At 38.3% G+C, this 20,287-nt stretch overlaps 1 protein-coding gene across 5 annotated transcripts; it reads right to left on the bottom strand.

Moving 5' to 3' along the window:
- Positions 1–873: 873 nt before the first annotated feature.
- PLRG1 (pleiotropic regulator 1) lies at positions 874–18,678 on the bottom strand. 5 transcript variants are annotated; one of them, XM_012097320.4, is made up of 15 exons: positions 18,572–18,678; positions 16,432–16,538; positions 15,250–15,392; positions 14,223–14,279; positions 13,245–13,338; positions 12,971–13,052; positions 11,331–11,432; positions 10,290–10,382; positions 6,344–6,493; positions 6,152–6,253; positions 5,712–5,814; positions 4,935–5,043; positions 3,827–3,966; positions 3,184–3,377; positions 874–2,566 (listed from the first exon to the last, which is right to left on the bottom strand). In XM_012097320.4, the coding sequence occupies exons 1-15, from the start codon at positions 18,578–18,580 to the stop codon at positions 2,507–2,509; spliced, it is 1,545 nt and encodes a 514-aa protein (XP_011952710.1). In that variant the 5' UTR covers positions 18,581–18,678; the 3' UTR covers positions 874–2,506. The 5 variants fall into 5 exon arrangements, with proteins under 5 accessions (XP_011952710.1, XP_004017236.1, XP_060256905.1 ...); XM_004017187.5 differs by having other exon boundaries at positions 14,223–14,276; XM_060400922.1 differs by having other exon boundaries at positions 874–3,377.
- Between the last annotated feature and the right edge of the window lie 1,609 nt (positions 18,679–20,287).

Raw genomic sequence — 20,287 nt, 5'->3', positions numbered from 1 at the left:
TGTTGAACACATTTCTCTTCATTACTTTTGGATTGGAGTCTGTTAAGACAAAGGGAAGTGAGGAATCAGAGAAGAGGTTAGGTTATAAAGGGGTAAAGAGAAATGGTACATACCTAGAAGCGAACATTTGGTCTAATGATTTTTAAGATAGTCATTTTAAATATATATATTATTTAAATTACAACATACTTGTTGATGAGCATCATTTGACACAAAGGGCATTTATGCTGCAAAAAAGAAAGGGGTTAATTATGAAAGTTCTTGAGTAGGCAAGAGTATAAGGTAGTAATTGTATATATACTCGACAAAGTTGTTAGTAGGTGGGTAGTTCATCCTTTGGAAAAGAAGGCGTAATTTTATTTGTAGAAATGAGTGTGGTCACTGCTGATGGTTTACATATGGTGTGTGCTCATAAATCAAAAGAGCTCAGCTAGCATAGTTATCTCTCTAACAGTTTACAGCTTCTTGAGTGTACTCAAGGCATAGGCACAGTAAGGTTCAGGTTTAACTTGGGTTGAGGTTTTGCCAAGTAAATACAAAGAACAAAGGCACACACAAGAAATCCTGCGTAAGATTTCATGAGGTTCATGACCATCCATGGTGGAAACTTTCTGCAAGAAGATTCAATAGCACCATAATACAGAACAGCATGAAGCAGGGAAATGGACTTTTCTCATGCTCTTCAGAATTTGATACTCGTGTCTAACAACAGTAGGCGGAAGCTTTGCTAGGCAGGATAACAAGGGCTATATCATCCTCACCTCCTTGTTCTAACAATTTCTCCTTGTCTTTTGGACCAGGCTTTGGACAGTATTCACCTCTATGATCTTTCTTCTGTTGGAAGGCATAATTCAAATCTCTCAAGGATGCAAGTGCCGTGGGTTGTTTTTTTTATTTAAGTTTACAAAATACATGCTCATAGAAAATTAAAACATTATAGAAATATATGAAGCCAATCATGAAAGTTCTCCGATAATTCCACTCTCACAAAGCCACTGATAACAGTGTGGTGTTACTTTCCTATTATTTTTTAGCATATTAACAAGTTATCAAAAAAAAAAAATGCTTGTACAACTTCCTTTTTCATATAACAGTAAAATTTGGACATCTTATTATTCCAGAGATATTTCTCACTCTTAATGGAGAGAAACTGAAAATACCATATTAAGCCCTTATTGTTAGGACATCTGGGCTAGTTTTAATTAAAGAACAAAGGTGAAATGAACTTGCTGTGTATACTTGTCAGATTATTCATATTAGGCAGTTTCCTAGTAATTTCATTTCTAATGAAGAGTTGGCCAAAGATTCCAAGCATTTTCAATATACTCTGGAAAACTACCCTCCCTAAAGGCTTAACAACTACACTCCCACCTACAGCATGCAAGATGGGACACGTATATTTGGAAATGCTTATTCAAAATTATGGTTTAATTTCTTCATTTGAAACTATAAACTGATTGTTCTTATAAGTGTGTTTTCTAACTATAGAAAGTGAAGTGTGACAAATTATCTTGACTGATAGGGAATGAGGATCCTAAGGACAGAGGCACAGGCATCAAAAATTTAAACTTTTCCATGGAGTCTCTGCAAAAGACTGCAACCCTTGCTATAGCTTCAAACAATCGGTATCTCCAGTTACTTCTCCAGGGTTTGATACCTATATTAGTAACCTACTGCTTGTGGAATAAAACTGAAACTCAAAACACAAGCTTTCCCTGCCGCCACCAGCTGTTCTCATTCAAGTGCAGCAGACAGCTCTCTGTTCCTGGAACATACACCTCTCATATGTCTGGTTTTTCAGCTCACACTTTGCCTTAGAATACCCTTTCTTTCTGTGACCTCTCAAGACTCACCTCAAACACCACTGACTCCATGAAGTCTTCCACAATCCTTCCCAAGGAAAATAAATGGGCTCTTCCTCTGTGTTATCCTGGTTTTTCACTGGCACTTCTATGACAGTATTTCTGTAGTAAGCTGCTAAAAGTGGAAGTCTTAAAGGACAGACACATCTTATCTGTATACTTTCTGAACAGTACCTAGTGCAGAACTTTGCAGAACATGCGCTCAAAAACTGTTGGTGAGATAAACATACATAAGACTTCAAAATCCTTTAATCCCAAAATATCAATCACAGATACCAGTATTTAAGGGTTTAAGAGAAAGATTACTCCCCTCAAAACATGTCCTACTATAGTAAGCAGTTTTGTAAGTTAAAAAAAATGGGGTGTGTTTTAATAGAAGTGGCAAATCATTCTGTTTAGGATAGTTACAGTCAAAAAACTCACATATGCTTGATATCTACATCTTACTTCCTAGGATCTCAAACTGTTAATTTTAGAAATAAAAACATGGGGAAGGACAGTTCATTGTAAAATATGAAAATGCAATGATTCAAGCATGAGTTTTTGCTTTATATTCCTAGCCAGAGCACAAATGACTGGATATTCTCATCAAGGCCAAGCTAAAACGAAACAAAAAAACAAAAACTGCAATGACAACGAACACATCAAAATCTCTTTCTCTTAATAATTTCTGGCTTCCAGCTGACTGGATGAGTTTCTTCTGTCTAAAAACAGAAAAGTAAGTAAGTTAAAACAAAGTATTACTGATCTCCTTCATATTTAATAAGTTCCTTTCTAACAAAAATAAGGCACTTATTCTAAATTATATTACTTGGCATTACACATTTAGCAGTTCTTTAACAATTTTAAGATAGGTGACGAACTTCTGGCACTATCTGATTATTTATTATATAATAAATATTAAGATAAATAATATTTAATATTTAATAAAGGATGAATGCATTTGCTACAAATTCAGTTTATGGTGTTTCATTTTAAATCTAATGGTTTTTAGATATTCTAGTAATACCTAAGATTCTGATTCTAGAGTTAATTTGCATAGCAATCTATTTTTTTGCTGTTATTCTTAGGATAAGATTTTCTTAATAACTCTAATAAGCAAAGTTGAGATACAATCAAAATTATCTACGGATTTGCTGTCATCAATAAAACCAATGCAACAATCTACGAGCAGACACTATTCAACATGACAAATATTTTAGTATTATGAAGATTATTTCCCCTCCTGATAATTTCAATAGTTTTAAAATGAGAAAATGCCTGGAAAATTGGCAAAGCTGATTTTTTCTACTTTAAAATATCTATGAAATACAGAACTTACCGCTGTATCATCCTCTTTGTACACTTTTATGGTTTTATCAGCTTCAGCAGTTAGTAATCGACTTTCAGACTGATCAAAAGCACAAGCAAATATTCCTGACTCACTGTCCAAAGACCCAGGCTGCACTGCTGCATGAACCCTCTGGAAATTGTAGCCAGTTCTCCAGTCCCAGAGATGCATAGTGCCATTGTCAGCTTAAAGGGAAAGACAGGTTAGACCAAGTGTCCCCTCAACAGTTCAGCCTGACAAACACTTATTAAGAACCCATCATCAGCCAAGCACCATGGAGTTATAAAGACACACAGGCACTTGAGCTCCTCTTAATATCAATTTGTCTACTTTCATTTGTGCTTAATTCATAATTTATTATAGATCTCAAAAAGCACCACAAAATGACATTTAACTTCAAAACACACAACCAAACTTTAGGTGATTTCTGGCATAAATCCTTAACTTAGATTTATCAATGCGGGAACTTAAAGAGAATTGACCTATGAAATATGCTATATGTATTATGAATTTGCATGAATACACATGTTAAACAGGCAAGTTCTATTCTAATACGTCAGTGTAATGACTTAGAAATTTTACTCACTTAAAAAAAAAGATAGACTAAAACATATTTATCATAAAAATACTTTACCTCCAGATACAAGCACTCCATCAGAATTTACTGTCAATGTGTTAATAATAGCATTGTGACCAGAAAGATTTTGAATGAAACTTCCATCTGGGAATTTCCACTGTTTTATGTTATCTGGAGAACCAGATGCAAATGTGTAACTGAAATAAGAAAAGAATTAATAATAAAGCAAACAAAGTTAAATACAATGGTGGATTTTTAAAAAATCTTATTATGGCTATATTTTGCATGTATCATCAGGATTTATGTAGTTTTGGCAAAATATTATCGTCATACCAAGATAAAAATATCAAGATAAAAAGATCTGTTCCAAGTTATATCAGATTTCTAAATTACTTTAAATGTATGATAAGTCCTAGATTGAAGTTATATTCTCCTCTCATTTCCCCAGTGCTCTACACTGAGCTAAAGCAATAAACATATAACCCCCTAAACTCACATGAAGGGCAAGGGGTGATTTAAGTGTTTTGGAGAAAACGAGAAAGCCAGAAGAAGGGAGAGAGAAGACGTGAGAGAAGGAGAGAAAGAGGCAAGAGGAAGAGAAAAGGGAGTCAGGGAGAGGAAGAAAGGGAGTGAGCGAGACAGGGATCGGAAGGAGGAGACAAGATAAATGCAGGGAGGGTGAGGAGGGAGGATAGGCAGGAGACCTTGGGAGTACCAGGGGACACGGTTTTATAGACAGCAGGTTGTGATGTTATGCTACATCTCTCTGTGAATGATGTTCATGATACCTACTATTTTTTTCCTATGTATATTAATTTCTTCATGATGAAATTAACTATTCTATGTTCAGTCCAGTGTCCAATAATATTTTTGTCCAAAACTTTAAATCTAGCAACTATTAGCTTCCATTACAACATGCAGCCTGTCACCATGATTTATTTATATTATCTCATTTGACATAATTTTTCACTATGTAGAAAGTTTTCCTCATCTTATGGAGGACAAGAAAAATACTTCACAAGGAAAATAAAGGAAATGCAAGCTCATAAATGGAACAGGTCGGAAAAATGACTAAATGACTACCAAAGTAGTACTAATTTTGCTATTTCTAAATTATACTAAGAATTGAAGGAAGAAGAGAAGCTACTTAGGAAAACAGACTTACTGTCTTGGATGTAAAACCACAGCTCTGACTGATTTTTTGTGATTTGTTAATGTGACTCTTGTTTTTCCAGCCACCAAATCCCATAATCGTATTGTAGTATCATGGCTTCCTGTAAGGAGAATCCCCAAAATACAGACCAGAAAAAAAGAATGCAAAAGGTAAATATAATAAAACCTGAAGCATTCTTCTACAGACACATATATATAAAACAAAAGTCCTATCAACCTTTGACTAACTGCTTTCTATTCTTTCAAAATACCTGGTTGATTTTAATTATTAAATGTAATCAACGCTTAATCTGAAGAGCCAGAACAACTGTGAAGACAAATGCATAACGTCATTCCTAGTGGAGAGGAAGGCAAAGACTCTCATGATTATTTGAACAAAACAAGGGAAGGAATTATTTTCTAGTCTTGAAGATTCATTGCTATTAACCATATTTTAAGCAAAGCAAGACTCAGATCAGTCCTAAAAGTCAGGGGTAGTGCGTCTTCTAACATTAATTTCTTAGACTGCTAATTTTGAAAGTATAAAACAGCACTTAGTTGTATCTAACAGCACTACTTTCTAGTCAGACATTACATGATACAAAGATTCTATGATATATAAAACTTATGATATAAAAACAGAATTAAATGTTACCACAATAAATTTCAAGTGCACACAGAAACACTAAATATACAACACAAAGCAAGAATCAGAGTAAACATAAGAAGTATATAACCATAATGCATCCTGATATGAATATACCGTAAACTTGAGAAGTATGGATCATACCAGTGATAATTTGTGGTTCCGCAGCCTGACACCTCACTGTAGCCACCGCATTAGTATGTCCAGATAATGTGTGTACACTGGCTTTAGTTCTCACATCCCAAATCTATAAAAACAGCACACAATACCTCAATGAAAACAGGTATTCCTATCTTCAGGCAAGTAACAAGATCAATTCAAGCATGGGAATTGACTAGAAAACTGTGTGGACCTGTCTGAATAGAATGAAGAAAGTGTGTAAATGAAATAACCTGTCACATTTCGGGGGCAGGCGCCCAACAGTGGACATGGCGAGGCCACAGAGCTGGGGATGAAGACTAGGAGGGATACTGACGGGTCAAAGTAAGGATCTTGAAATTCTCTATCCAGAAACACAGACCTCAGGATCGAGCCAGCACCCTGCAGGAGGCCGTGTATGCACAGACGGGCTCCAGTGCACTCACCCGTGCGGTTGAGTCTCGGCTACAGGTCACCAGCACATCGATGGTCGGGTGCAAATCCAAGCCGTACACGGCACTCAGATGTCCATGATAGTGCCTTATAACCTAAAAAAGAAGGGAGGAGAGTTAACATATCTGTAACTGGGAAGATAAACAGGGGCTCATGATGATTTCTGTCCTCAACTCCACACATACCTTATTATACTCGAGATCCCAGCATTTGACTTGCTTGTCTTCTCCACAGGAGAACAGGTACGGGCTCCTCGTGCTCACTATCACACCACGTACTGTGCTTATGTGCCCAGTTAACGAGAGTTTCAACTTGCCACTAGCCAAGTCCCAGATCTGCAATCAAAAAATGCTTAATTTTATTCTTGCTGATTATTTCAAAGCAAATGTTTAGAATCTTAATGTGAAAATTGTCTTCAAAAGTGAAAGACAAAAACATATAAAAATATCAAAGTTTGCAAAATAACTCTATCACCAAAAATAAAAACAGGAGAAAGAGAATTAAAAGGCATGCTCAAACTGGGAAGGTATTTGCATAGATGACAAAAAGTCCTTAATATATAAAGGGTATTGAGCCAAAGAATGAATACTGAGGTATTAAATTAGTCAAGGATGGCATCAACTTAAAAAAAAAATCCTGCAAAGTAGCAAATAAAGTATTAAAAAGTTCAACCTCACTACAAATTTTATATATAGTTTTCCTTTTTAAAGATTAGATATTCCTTTCTACTTATATTAGTGTGCTAAGTTGCTTCAGTCACGTTCAACTCTTTGCGACTCTATGGTCTGTAGCCTGCCACGCTCCTCTGTCCATGGGATTCTCCAGGCGAGAAACTGGACTGGGTTGCTATGCCCTCCTCCAGGGGATCTTCCCAACTCTGGGATCAAACCCACATCTCCTACACTGCAGGCGGATTCCTTACCGCTGAGCCACCAGGGGAGCCCATCATATTAGTAGGTATTTTCGAAGAAACGTAAGTAATGTCCTGAAAAGGATCCTCTCATATGCTGTAAGCATCAATTCACCCAGTTTGGAAAATAATTTAACTTTTGGATATCAACTTCAAGAATGTCTGACCTTTTAATACTTTTTCTGGCAAACAAGAACAAAGCAATACAGAAAATACAGAAAAACAATACAGAAAATTTAAAATACAGAAAAAGCTTTCAGTTCAGTTCAGTCACTAGTTGTGCCCGACTCTTTGCGACCCCATGAATCACAGCACGCCAGGCCTCCCTGTCCATTACCAACTCCAGGAGTTCACTCAGACTCACATCCATCGAGTCAGTGATGCCATCCAGCCATCTCATCCTCTGTCGTCCCCTTCTCCTCCTGCCCCCAATCCCTCCCAGCATCAGAGTCTTTTCCAATGAGTCAACTCTTCGAATGAGGTGGCCAAAGTACTGGAGTTTCAGCTTTAGCATCATTCCTTCCAAAGAACACCCAGGGCTGATTTCCTGCAGAATGGACTGGTTGGATCTCCTTGCAGTCCAGGGGACTCTCAAGAGTCTTCTCCAACACCACAGTTCAAAAGCATCAATTCTTCAGTGCTCAGCTTTCTTCACAATCCAACTCTAGCATCTATACATGACCACTGGAAAAACCATAGCCTTGACTAGATGGACCTTTGTTGGCAAAGTAATGTCTCTGCTTTTGAATATGCTATCTAGGTTGGTCATAACTTTCCTTCCAAGGAGTAAGCGTCTTTTAATTTCGTGGCTGCAGTCACCATCTGCAGTGATTTTGGAGCCCAGAAAAATAAAGTCTGACAGTTTCCACTGTTTCCCCATCTATTTCCTGTGAGGTGATGGGACCAGATGCCATGATCTTCGTTTTCTGAATGTTGAGTTTTAAGCCAACTTTTTCACTCTTCTCCTTCACTGTCATCAAGAGGCTCTTTAGTTCCTCTTCACTTTCTGCCATAAGGGTGGTATCATCTGTATATCTGAGGTTACTGATATTTCTCCTGGCAATCTTGATTCCAGCTTGTGCTTCTTCCAACCCAGCGTTTCTCATGATGTACTCTGCATATAAGTTAAATAAGCAGGGTGACAATATACAGCCTTGATGTACTCCTTTTCCTATTTGGAGCCAGTCTGTTGTTCCATGTCTAGTTCTAACTGTTGCTTCCTGACCTGCATATAGGTTTCTCAACAGGCAGGTCAGGTGGTCTGGTATTCCCATCTCTTCCAGAATTTTCCACAGTTTATTGTGATCCACACAGTCAAAGGCTTTGGCATAGTCAATAAAGCAGAAATAGATGTTTTTCTGGAGCTCTCTTGCTTTTTCCATGATCCGGTGGATGTTGGCAATTTGATCCCTGGTTCCTCTGCCTTTTCTAAAACCAGCTTGAACATCTGGAAGTTCACGGATCACATACTGCTGAAGCCTGGCTTGGAGAATTTTCAGCACTACTTTACTAGCATATGAGATGAGTGCGATTGTGCAGTACTTTGAGCATTCTATGGCATTGCCTTTCTTTGGAACTGGAATGGAAACTGACCTTTTCCAGTCCTGTGGCCACTGCTGAGTTGTCCAAATTTGCTGGCATATTGAGTGTAGCATTTTCACAGCATCATCTTTCACGATTTGAAACAGCTCAACTGGAATTCCATCATCTCCACTAGCTTTGTTTGTAGTGATGCTTTCTAAGGCCCACTTGACTTCACATTCCAGGATGTCTGGCTCTAGATGAGTGATCACACCATCGTGATTATCTGGGTTTTTTTTTTGCACAGTGAATATCTTTTTTTGCACAGTGAATATCTTTTTTTGCACAGTTCTTCTGTGTATTCTTGCCACCTCTTCTTAATATCTTCTGCTTCTGTTAAGGCCATACCATTTCTGTCCTTTATCGAGCCCATCTTTGCATGAAATGTTCCCTTGGTATCTCTAATTTTCTTGAAGAGATCTCTAGTCTTTCCCACTCTGTTGTTTTCCTCTATTTCTTCACACTGATCGCTGAGGAAGGCTTTCTTATCTCTTCTTGCTATCTTTGGAACTCTGCATTCAGATGCTTATATCTTTCCTTTTCTCCTTTGCTTTTTGCTTCTCTTCTTTTCACAGCTATTTGTAAAGCTATTTGAAAAAGCTTTAGGCCCACAGTAATTACACATAAGCATTGCTTATGATACTGAAAAATGAGGAAGCTAAAAGACTTTAATGTTCAACAGTAGGAAAACAGACTACAGCGTATCCAAAGATAATAATGCTATAGAAGCACTTAAAAAGATGTTCAGAGGAGGGGTGGATAGGCAGTTTGGGATTCAGAGATACAAACTAGTATATGTAGAACTGACAGACAACAAGGTCCTAATATATGGCTCAGGGAACTATATTCAATATCCTGTAATAAACCATACACATATATATATGTATACACACACATGTATATGGGGCATCCCAGGTACCATTAGTGGTAAAGAACTCGCCTGCAAATGCTGGAAACGTAAGAAACATGGGTTTGATCCCTGGCCTGGGAAGATCCCCTGAAGAAGGGAACGGCTACCCACTCCAGTGTTCAGGCCTGGAGAATTCCATGGACTGTATAGTCCATGGGGTCAGTCCATGGGGTCTCAAAGAGTCAGACACAACTGAGTGACTTTCACTTTCACTTAAGTGAAAAAAAAAAACCTGGGACAGAATTACATATTGAACATGGATTTTTAAAAGATATACATTTATAACCACAGGAAAAATGCTCAGAAGAAAATGCAGATACACATACACAGAGAAGTTAAAAATAAATTTATTCAAATATCTGACAGTAATAGGATTATGTATGGGTCTACATTCTTTTATTCTCCTTTACATTTTCCACATTTTTTAATAGATAAGCCTGCTTTAATTTTGTAATCAGAAGCAGAGAAAATATTAAGGAATTACTTGGAGATAGTCAGCATGCACTATCTGGAAAAAAGCTGTTGTTTAAATACCACTTTCTCAAACAGATACTTATTTGGGACATTTAACTGGTACAAATTATTTTAACAGGCAATAAATTTTACTGCACACTCAGGTCTACAAATAGAGAACTACAACAGCAGTTACCCAGAGGAGGGAACTTAAAACACACTAAAATTACCTGGCAAACAAAAAATCATATTTACTTTTTTCTTCTTTTCTTATTACCTTTATAGTTCTGTCAGCAGATCCAGTAACAAACCACTGATTTCCAGGTTCCACAGCAATACATCGAACCCAGCCAAGATGCCCACTGATCACCTGTATTAAGAAAAAGGACAGAATGAGCAAGCTCACTACACATAAGCTAAAGCTGATTCAATTTCAAGTCATCATACTTATGCTAAATTTCATCCAATCTGACTTGCACTACCCCTATCCTCAAATGATAAGTTTATACGATTAACTGCTAATTAGATTTTAAAATAAGTGTTAAATTATCTTCAACTTGTGAATGGATGAATATACAAACTGTGGTATATCTATACAATGGACTACTGCTTGACAATAAAAAGGAATGTATTAGTACATGCCACAACTTAGATGAACCTAAAAGCAGTAAGCTGAGTGAAGAAACTCAGCCCCGAAAGATATGTACTAAATTTATGATACAACTGAAAAGCACAACTATAATGATAGAAAGCAGATGAATGGTTGGCAGGGTAGGGAAGGGTGTGATTATAAAAAACAGCCCAGGGGTATGTGTGAATTGATAGAACTTCTAATTATCCAGATTGTGGTAGTGGCTAACCAAGTTTATAACCTTTAAGATTTATTAGATCTATACACCAAAACAAAGTCTATTTATACTACGGTAACATGTACAGCTGTATGTTTCCTACTATTTACATTTTAATTAATATTTGGTACATTTGAAATGTCCTGATGCATTGATTTTCTCCTTGACCTTCATAAAGAACACCTCAAACACATTCCTAAATTTATCTTGTGTGCTCTCCATTCAGGAGCTTTCTATCAATATTTTATACTACATTTTATACAAAATATAAGTATATAACTTCTACTTAATGGAGTCTACTTTCCAAGATACCTTTTAAGATAGTACCTAACCCCCTTCCTCCCAACCCCAAACTACCAGCTGTCATATATTTATTCACTGTCTCCTCTTTATTCTAGTCCTTGGCTCTTGTTTAACTGGAAAGCAGTGATCATGTTTCCTGTAGTGCAATAACAGACAGATTCACTCACTCTGTAGAGTTTCCACGGTGGGTGCCACTGGGGTTTTGGCATTGTAGGGGCTTTTTTAGCCATCAGTGCAGAGTTCTTGGCATTGCCACCCTCCATAACAACCTAGATAAGGAAAAGATTACATTATTATTAAAGACATCATATCTACAATTTCATGTTATCAATTCTAAAATGGAAAGTCAAAGAGGGGATTTATGAAAGGTTTTTTTCCTTAAATGAAAGAAAGATGAAAAATATTTGCATACCCAGAAAATGAGTCTAAGATTTACAATCAGAACTATATGTTGTTTGTTAATTTTGACTTTAAAACACAAAAAAATCTCATGAGGCAGAACCTTAGCATTGAAAGCACAAATCACTGTGCATGGGTTCAAAACCCAATTCTGTCCATTACCAGCTGAAGACCTGAGGTAAAAAATTAAGTAATTTCTGTGCCTCATTAGTAAAATGCAAATAACAGCAACTGCCCCATAGAATGATTCTGAGGACTATGACAGAGTGGTAAGTGCTCAATGTAAACTCCGATTTTTCTTTAAGTAACTGTAAGTGGATTAATGCTACCGCCTTTGTCACATTTTAACATTATTGATCTAACATTACAAAGGAGATTGAAAGTTCCTTCTATTTATCTCCTACAAAAGTATTTCAAGACTATATAAGGGTATACTAGCTGATATAAACATCTACTGCTAGCATTCCATCCAAAAAACATAAGTTCATAAACCACCTGCCCTCAAGAGGCTTACGTTATATCCTAAGCAGGCAGAAAGTCTGGGCAGATCCTGTGAATGGAGGCTAAAGAAAAATGTGGTGGGAGGACTACAAATTCACTCACTCCATAAAGTGACCGCACAACACACTGAGGAAGGCCTGCACTTACGTTAAGCGACAGCATAATAAAGCACACTGTATTTTCAGTTATTCTTTCTACAACTACTTTCATCGATAACAACAGCTGCCATTTACTTACAAACAGACAAATAATATATTTCTAAATGCTCATTTATAAAATACTAGTTGTATAGCCTATGAATACTATGATGCTAATAGCACTCAACTCGAACAGGATAAACCAACTGAGAGCTTAATAAAAGACACTTCACATCTAACACATACTAATACAATACTAATACAAGCTTCAGAACAACAGTGCTTGTATTTTTAATACTGGTTAACAAACAGCAACATCACAGTATCCTCATCAGAATAACGGTCATGCCCAACATACAAGTAAGACACAGGATTAACAGAATTTCTTTTGTCAGTTCACTAGCAACTTAAATTTTAGGGCTATGAAATATTAACAACAGCTCAGGAAGAATCTACTTGCTATTGCAGGAGACCTGGGTTCACTCCCTGGGTTGGGAAGATCCCCTGGAGAAGAGAATGGCAACCCATTCCGGTATTATTGCTGGAAAATTCCATGGGCAGAGGTGCCTGGAAGGCTACAGTCCCTGGGGTCACAAAGAGTCAGACAGGACTGAGAGACTAACACTTTCACTTTCAGGCTGCCATTTACTTGAAAAATTCCAAGGAAAATGTTCATTCATTTAACATTTCAGGTGAGACTCTTAGAGTAAAGGGACACAGGCAGTATGCTCCACAGTCAGAAACCCGCAGCATGGTGGACACAGACTCACCGCCCCCGCAGGCTGCGCACGGTCAGGAGCTCCGGGGTGTCGGTATTCACCTCCAGTAGGCACAGGACGATTTGCATCAGCTCTGAGGAAAAAGAACCACCACACTGTAAGTAAGCAATGCCTCCAGTCACTTCATCTGCAGGACTGACTCTTTTTTAAGTTTCTGTAAGCACTGGTAAAGGAAAATGTCACATAATACATAATTACAAAGAAACAAATTTAAATATGAGAAAAACTGTAAGCAGTAAACTATTAAAAGCATAGTATTTCCTACCTGGCTTGAGAAGCAGGTAATGCCACAGCTAAGGACTGTGCAGCTGATTCACTTGGCATTCTTTGGATCTTAGTGTCTGCTGTCAAAGCAACCCCTGTTAAAATTAGAAAAAAATAAACTATTTTTTGTATCTATCTTTGCTTTCATTTATATGCATCTACAATAAAAAACTAGAGTAAGACATGGCAAAAAGGAAATGGTAATTATCTCCAGGTGGTGATATTACAAAAATTTTTATTATGTTTTGCAGGTCTTTTGTTTTTAACTCTTCTGTAATAAATATTGCCCAATGTACATCTCAAATTTATCTCACGTATTTAATCAAAATAGCTTGATATGAACATAGCCCAACATAGTAGTTAAATTCAATGCATAATAGTTAAATCTCTATTCTCTTAGGATACTACTTTCAAATATAAAAATTAAGCAGTTCCCCAAATACTAACAGAGTGCTTCCAAGGGTAAATGTAAATTCCTACAACAAAAAGCACCAATTTACCTGTGCTTTCAATGTCGTGAATTCTGTCCTCTAAAATTACTAGAATCTAGATATATACTAAGCTTTGTGTCCTCCACTCTGTGATTCTGGCCACTCTACTTGTGTGCTAATTCCTCTACACACACAACATAGCCAGGATATGTTTCTATCAAACCTGCTTCTACACTAACATTTTCAACACTTTTATAAGCTTGGTGATATTAATGTGTCTAACTAAACCTCCAGGTAATAAGCTCATCTTAGTCCGGAAAAAGTCTTTTGAATTCTTAGCACAGTGCCTGATGAAAAACAGGTGCTTAATTTAGTTTGCAGAATGACTGCATATGAAACTTATGTTAATTCTTACCTAAAATGCTCTGCCTGAATACCTGGTTATGGAGCTTATCTTATATTCTACAGGCAATGGGGATCGTATTATTGGCTCATTCGTGGAAATGTAAGTTACAATAAGACATTTTCAAATACAATAGTTCACTTACCAGGTCCTGGTGGATATGGATGTGTACCTGTCACCAAATATTCAACTTCTTGTCCTACTAAAAGAATGAGTGAGAAAGAAAATTCATCATTGGCAAAATTACCTTATATACATGCCCTATTTCTTTTAATGAATTAAATAATATTAAATTATCAACTGGATTTCTTAAGTTTTCCCAACTAATCAAGTCTCAGAAATAAGGTAAGTTGATCATTTTTGTTTTGTCTTCTGGAGACATATACACAGCTATTTCCTTGGCCATTTGCTGATGTGAGGTCAAGAAAGCTTGTAAGTTTGTTACACAGCAATGGTGTATAGAAAGGTCATCCTGGCAAGTAATAATCCACTCAGGCTTATCTTCTAAGAAAATGGTTTTCTCGTGGAACTTAGGATTATCTTTATTTACTATGATTTTAGTACTTAATATCACCTCTCTGAATTATAGCCAAAACAGATAGATGCCCTCTCCACAGGTTAGGAATTTTCCCTTTAGTCTCCACTATGACTATCTCCATATTCTAAGAATCTCTGTCATCATCAAAACACTGTTTTTCAATTTCATATAAGGAAAAAAATCCACCAACCAATAATCTCACTCATTATGCTGCTGATAAATCGCTTCAGTCATGTCCAACTCTGTGCGACCGCATAGATGGCAGCCCACCAGGCCCCCCTGTCCCTGGGATTCTCCAGGCAAGAACACCGGAGTGGGTTGTCATTTCCTTCTCCAATGCATGAAAGTGAAAACTCAAAGTGAAGTTGCTCAGTCGTGTCCGACTCTTAGCAACCCCATGGACTGCAGCCTACCAGGCTCCTCCATCCATGGGATTTTCCAGGCAAGAGTACCGGAGTGGGGTGCCATTGGTGAATGAGGAAATCAGGACTTTTACTATAATCTTGGTACAGCTGTTAAATAGGATTGTGATTCTAATAAGTCCTTCCAGGAGGAGCACTAATAAGATATTTTCATTTTTTTATTTTTAAAATTCACATTTAAACCCTAACATTTCTGACAAAGCCACACTCACCTTGATTGGCAGGGTACTGTTTGTGTCCATATGAATCTGATGCACTCTGAGGGACTTTCTCTTTAAGATTTTCTTTGGAAGTAGGCATATGCAACACAGGACCATATTCATTACGTAGCTTGATTGCCATTTTCCGTTTGTGACTATTTAAAAATTATAAACACAAAAATGTATCTTTGAATACTTTAAATATATTTATGAATGTAAATATATTTACATTATATATTATGTAGATAGCTAGGACACAAATTTTTAAACAGCTTAAGCTTGCCTAATCTTAATGTAGAAAAAGTTTCTGGTAAGATTTTAAAGTTAAACAACATTTAAAAAAATTTCCAAGTGCATTTCCACACTGTTCACAATCTACCACACAGCATCCATTAAGCTGAGTATATTTCGGTTTGTTAACCAATTATAAAAAACCTTCATGTTGATTTATTGAAGGTCTAACTGATTTTAAAATATATAGAAACTAATATATCCTTTAAAAAACCTCAGAGTCAATATACTTCCCTTCATACGTCTAAATGTAAAAATACAGTAAGAGTTTCTATAGTAACCTTTCTTGGATATATCTAGAAAGACTAATTAAAACTAATCCAAGTACTTAGTTCAGTATTTTAGAAAGAAATGCAAGTACTATGCTACTTTTAAGGACAGCCCACTTTGTTAATTAATTATAAATGCTTGTTTGAGGAATTAGGTAGATTTTAAAAGAAGGGTAAAGGACAAAGAAGGAACACTGCACATAATGCAATCTCAGACTGGAGCTGGAGATGTAGAACCAAAAATATGCCACCACTCAAGAATCTTCATCATACTAACGAGAAAAGATGGGAGTAGAGGTACTGGCCAGGTACAATTTCAGCTCAGCAAGGCTCTGAGAGCAGCAGGAAGCTGAAAGCACATACAAAGTGATTGATTATAAAATATAACACCTAAAAGGGACTCTCCTAATTACTGGGTATTTGTAAAATGCAATTAATTAATAGGAATTTTTCTGTAAAAAGCCAAAAAGAAAAGTTAAATCAGCTTAAATTATGCCAAAACATCATTCATTACTAATAGATCTCCTAAGAGTTAGTATGACTCACTAATTTTTAAAGGTTCCCCTCTCCCTGCTCTCTTCCCCCATTATTAAAAGTTGAAACATTCTAGCAATTGAAAGGGAACTATCCCTACCTCTCTTCATCCAAAGGCACAGGTTTTCCATTATCAGCCACAAACATGTCATGGGTTCTCTTCAATGACCTGAACACAAGCGTGTGTACAGAATGCTTCTGCACCTCCTAAAAAGAAAGAGTGTAATTACATACCTAGCTACAAATTACATACATCATAATCTAAACTGAAGCAAATTAATTATAAACTTTACACCTTTAAATATGTAAAACTTTGTACCACTCACCACAGCTATTTATAACAAGCTATAGGAGACAAGTTCAGAGAAGAGGAGGAAGCTTCTCTTGGGCCACAGCCCCAAGTATACCAACTGAATGATGCCTGAAATCAGTCATATGTTCAATAAACAATGAGTTCCCATTAAATGAGTGCCAGGTACTGTGCTAGAAACTAACAAAGGAATAATGAAAAGGCAGCCACCTCCCTGTGCTCAAGAGGAAACAGATAAAAATAGGGTAAGCAATTTTAATAATTGCTATGAAGGAAACAAGCAGGGGACTGAGACAGAACAGAGCAAGACCTTAGGCTGGTTATGGAAGATCTCTCTGAGGTGGCAGCTAAGCAGAGAAGGAATCAGTCTTGCACAAAATAGAGGTAAGAACAATCCAGGCAGGACTTCTCCGGTGGTACAGCAGATCAGAATCTGTCTGCCAGTGCGGGGACACAGGTTCCATTCCTGGTCGGGGAAGAATCCACAGGCCACAGAACAACTAAAGTCCCTGCGCCACAACTACAGGAGCCCATGCGCCTCGAGTCTGTGCTCGGCAAAGAGAAGCTACCGCGATGAGAATGTCCCGCACCGCAATGAAGAGTAGCCCCTCCTTCCTTGCAACTGCAGAAAGCCCAAGAGCAGGAACGAAGACCCAGCGAAACTGAAAAAAATCAATCAATCAAAAAAAAAAAAAAAAAATCGAGACAAGGAGAAAAAGCCATATACAAAAGCGTTCTGTAACTGAAATACTGCCAGGAGCTGTAGTACATAATGTACAGTACAGAAGCCGTAGAACATAGTATATGTTAGGCGAAAAGGAGGGCTCATGATGGAAGATGAGGTTGTAAGGACAGACCAGGTCCCAGTAAGTTGTTTTTTATACCACTGCAGCAGTGTGCATTTTTGCTCTAGTTTTACATAGGGCCACTAAAGTCTCATGCAAGAAAAGCTGGATCAACTTAGGTTTTAAACAGATCAATTTGGTGCGGAAGGGAGAGGGATGACAAACGCGGAAGCAAAAAGACCGACCACCTAAAAGCAAATGCATCAGCTGGTGGAAGATGATGCGGTCTGAATTCAGGTGAGGACAGTGGGCCTAGACAAAGAGCCCAGAATTCTGAGATGAGATGAACAGAGCTTGCTAACAGAATGATAGTTAGGGGGAAATGCAAAAATTCAAGAATGGCAGGTTTTCCCGGAAAAGAGCTTAAATAGGAGACAAAGTGAGATGAGAGGAGACCACCAGTGAGGACATAGAGTCACTGACTACCGAGCAGACGGCGAGTACCTGTGGTCAAACATCGATGTTCAATAAATGCCCCGCCTCCGTGACGAACTCCGTACCCAAGGACCGCGTGAAAACTGGAGTAATTGCCTCAGGCTTCCCGCCTGGAAGGCCTTCCCTCACAGCTCAGTTGGTAAAACAAACAAACAAACAAACAAAAAACCCGCCTGCAATGCAGGAGACCCCGGCTCGATTCCTGAGTCGGGAAGATCTGCTGGAGAAGGGAAAGGCTACCCACTCCTACCCACGCCAGTATTCCCTGGGCTTCCCTTTGGCTCAGCTGGTACAGAATCCACCCGCAATGCGGGAGACCTGGGTTCGATCCCTGGGTTGGGAAGATCCTCTTGGAGAAGGGAAAGGCTACCCACTTCAGCATTCTGGCCTGGAGAATTCCATGGACTGTATAGTCCATGGGGTCGCAAAGAGTCGGACACGACTGAGCGACTTTCGCTTCACTTCACAACTCTGGTTTCTCTTCCTCCAGAAAACCTTACGAGACCACCCGGTCTCGGCCAAACAGCCTCCCTTCGCAGCCACTACTCTCTCCAGTTCCCACACTCCCAAACCCTCGATCGCCCACGCCCGCGGCCAAAGAAAAACAATCCAGAAGCAGACGGCCCCTGAGCACCCAAGTGTCACTTTACCTCGACCATGGCTCCGCCGTCTATACAGGCGCTCCAGCAGGGAAGAAGCACTACTCAACAGACAGGACAGAAACCGCCGCCACGACTGCTCAGCCCCTTCCGGAATTGCGCTTCCTGGCCCGGATGTGACGCAGGGCCCCGCGCAGGCGCACGAGGCGCTCGCAGGCCTTCCGAGGTGAAGCAACGGGCTCTTCCCCGGCCGCCTCTGGGGAGGAGCTTCTGGACGGCAAAGCGGAAGATGCTGGAGTCGCGTGAGGGCGTGTTTCACTTGCTCTTGCAGAAATCTTGAGATAGTAACGTTTTCTGCTCACAGAAACGTTTTCTTACTCACAGCCTTAAATACTTTGGTTTACGGTTGTGGTTGCTTGCCCTTTGTTCTCTGGAATGGTAAAACGATTTCTTCAGACAAACCAACAGTTCTAGGGAACTTCCGGAGAGCGCGGGAAGGCTCTTACACGCTCTTGCCTTCTTTGAGGGGGCGCCTCCGTGATATACGTGGCCAGATTGCGCTATTTCACTCAGTTCGGCTGAAAGCCTTTAGACGTCTTTGTATTCTTGGCGCCCAGAAACAATTCCACTTATGCTGTCCATTAAGCACTTGTTGGAACAGTTTCAATTTGAGAAATTTTGCAAAAGATTTTGGTTTTAATAGCATGTGGCAACATCTCAAATTTATTTTCCATAGTTGTTTTTTTTTTTAAGTCTCTCAGAATTCTTGGCCATTTCCTTTATTTTCCACTAATACAGGTTTTTAAAAATTTTAATCTCTCAAAACTCTTGGCATAACTCTTGTTTGCTAGTTGTCCAGTGATAAATGTGGCTTCAACAATGCCAGAGTACAGTTGGCCAAAGTTGGTAGAAAAAAACCACAACTGAAGACAAGGCATTTTTATGTATTAATATATACAGACTGGTGCCAAAAGATGGGCATTTTGTTTTATACCCAGGTAGACTGCAGTTTGTGATTGTTGTACCTATATTACTAGGTAAGAAGAAAAATTGATGGAACTGGATATTTGCAAATTTGAATAGGCGAACGTTTTACTGGCTCTCCTGTTCTTTAACCATAGTCACTTTCTGCAGATCTTTTCACCAGAGCACCCCGCTTTAACAGGGAGAAAAATCTATCAAAGTATAGCAATGTGAGTTGTTCATCTCATTTAGAAATTAATTTTTAATTAATTATAAACGTTAAGATCATACATGTATTTGAAAATACAGTCATCTCTGAGTTTGAGTGTAAGTTTGGCTTTAAGGGCATTTCCCTGGTGGGTCACACGGTAAAAGAATCTGCCTGTGATAAAGGAGATTTGGGTCAATCCATGAGTCAGGAAGATCCCCTGGAGAAGGGAATGGCTACACACTCCAGTATTCTTGGCTGGAGAATTGCATGGACAGAAGAGTCTGGCCAGCTACATATAGTCCATGCGGTCGCAAAGAATAGGTAGTGAAGAGGAACTAAAGAGCCTCTTGATGAAAGTGAAAGAGGAGAGTGAAAAAGTTGGCTTAAAGCTCAACATTCAGAAAATGAAGATCATGGCATCCGGTCCCATCACTTCATGGGAAATAGATGGGGAAACAGTGTCAGGCTTAATTTTTTTGGACTCCAAAATCACTGCAGATGGTGACTGCAGCCATGAAATTAAAAGACGCTTACTCCTTGGAAGAAAAGCTATGACCAACCTAGATAGCATATTCAAAAACAAAGACATTACT

This window comes from Ovis aries, chromosome 17 (genome assembly GCF_016772045.2).
Source record: "Ovis aries strain OAR_USU_Benz2616 breed Rambouillet chromosome 17, ARS-UI_Ramb_v3.0, whole genome shotgun sequence".
Lineage (NCBI taxonomy): Eukaryota > Metazoa > Chordata > Mammalia > Artiodactyla > Bovidae > Ovis > Ovis aries.
The sequence above is the reverse complement of the archived record's forward strand: the minus strand, read 5'-3'. Positions and strand labels throughout refer to the sequence as shown.

Excerpts from the sequence above, each read along its gene's own strand:
- PLRG1 (XM_060400922.1), bottom strand. Across the intron at positions 13,339-14,222 it reads TCCATATCCACCAGGACCTG|GGGTTGCTTTGACAGCAGAC; the intron begins GTAAGTGAACTA and ends TAATTTTAACAG. Across the intron at positions 5,815-6,151 it reads GCCGAGACTCAACCGCACGG|ATTTGGGATGTGAGAACTAA; the intron begins GTGAGTGCACTG and ends CTGTTTTTATAG.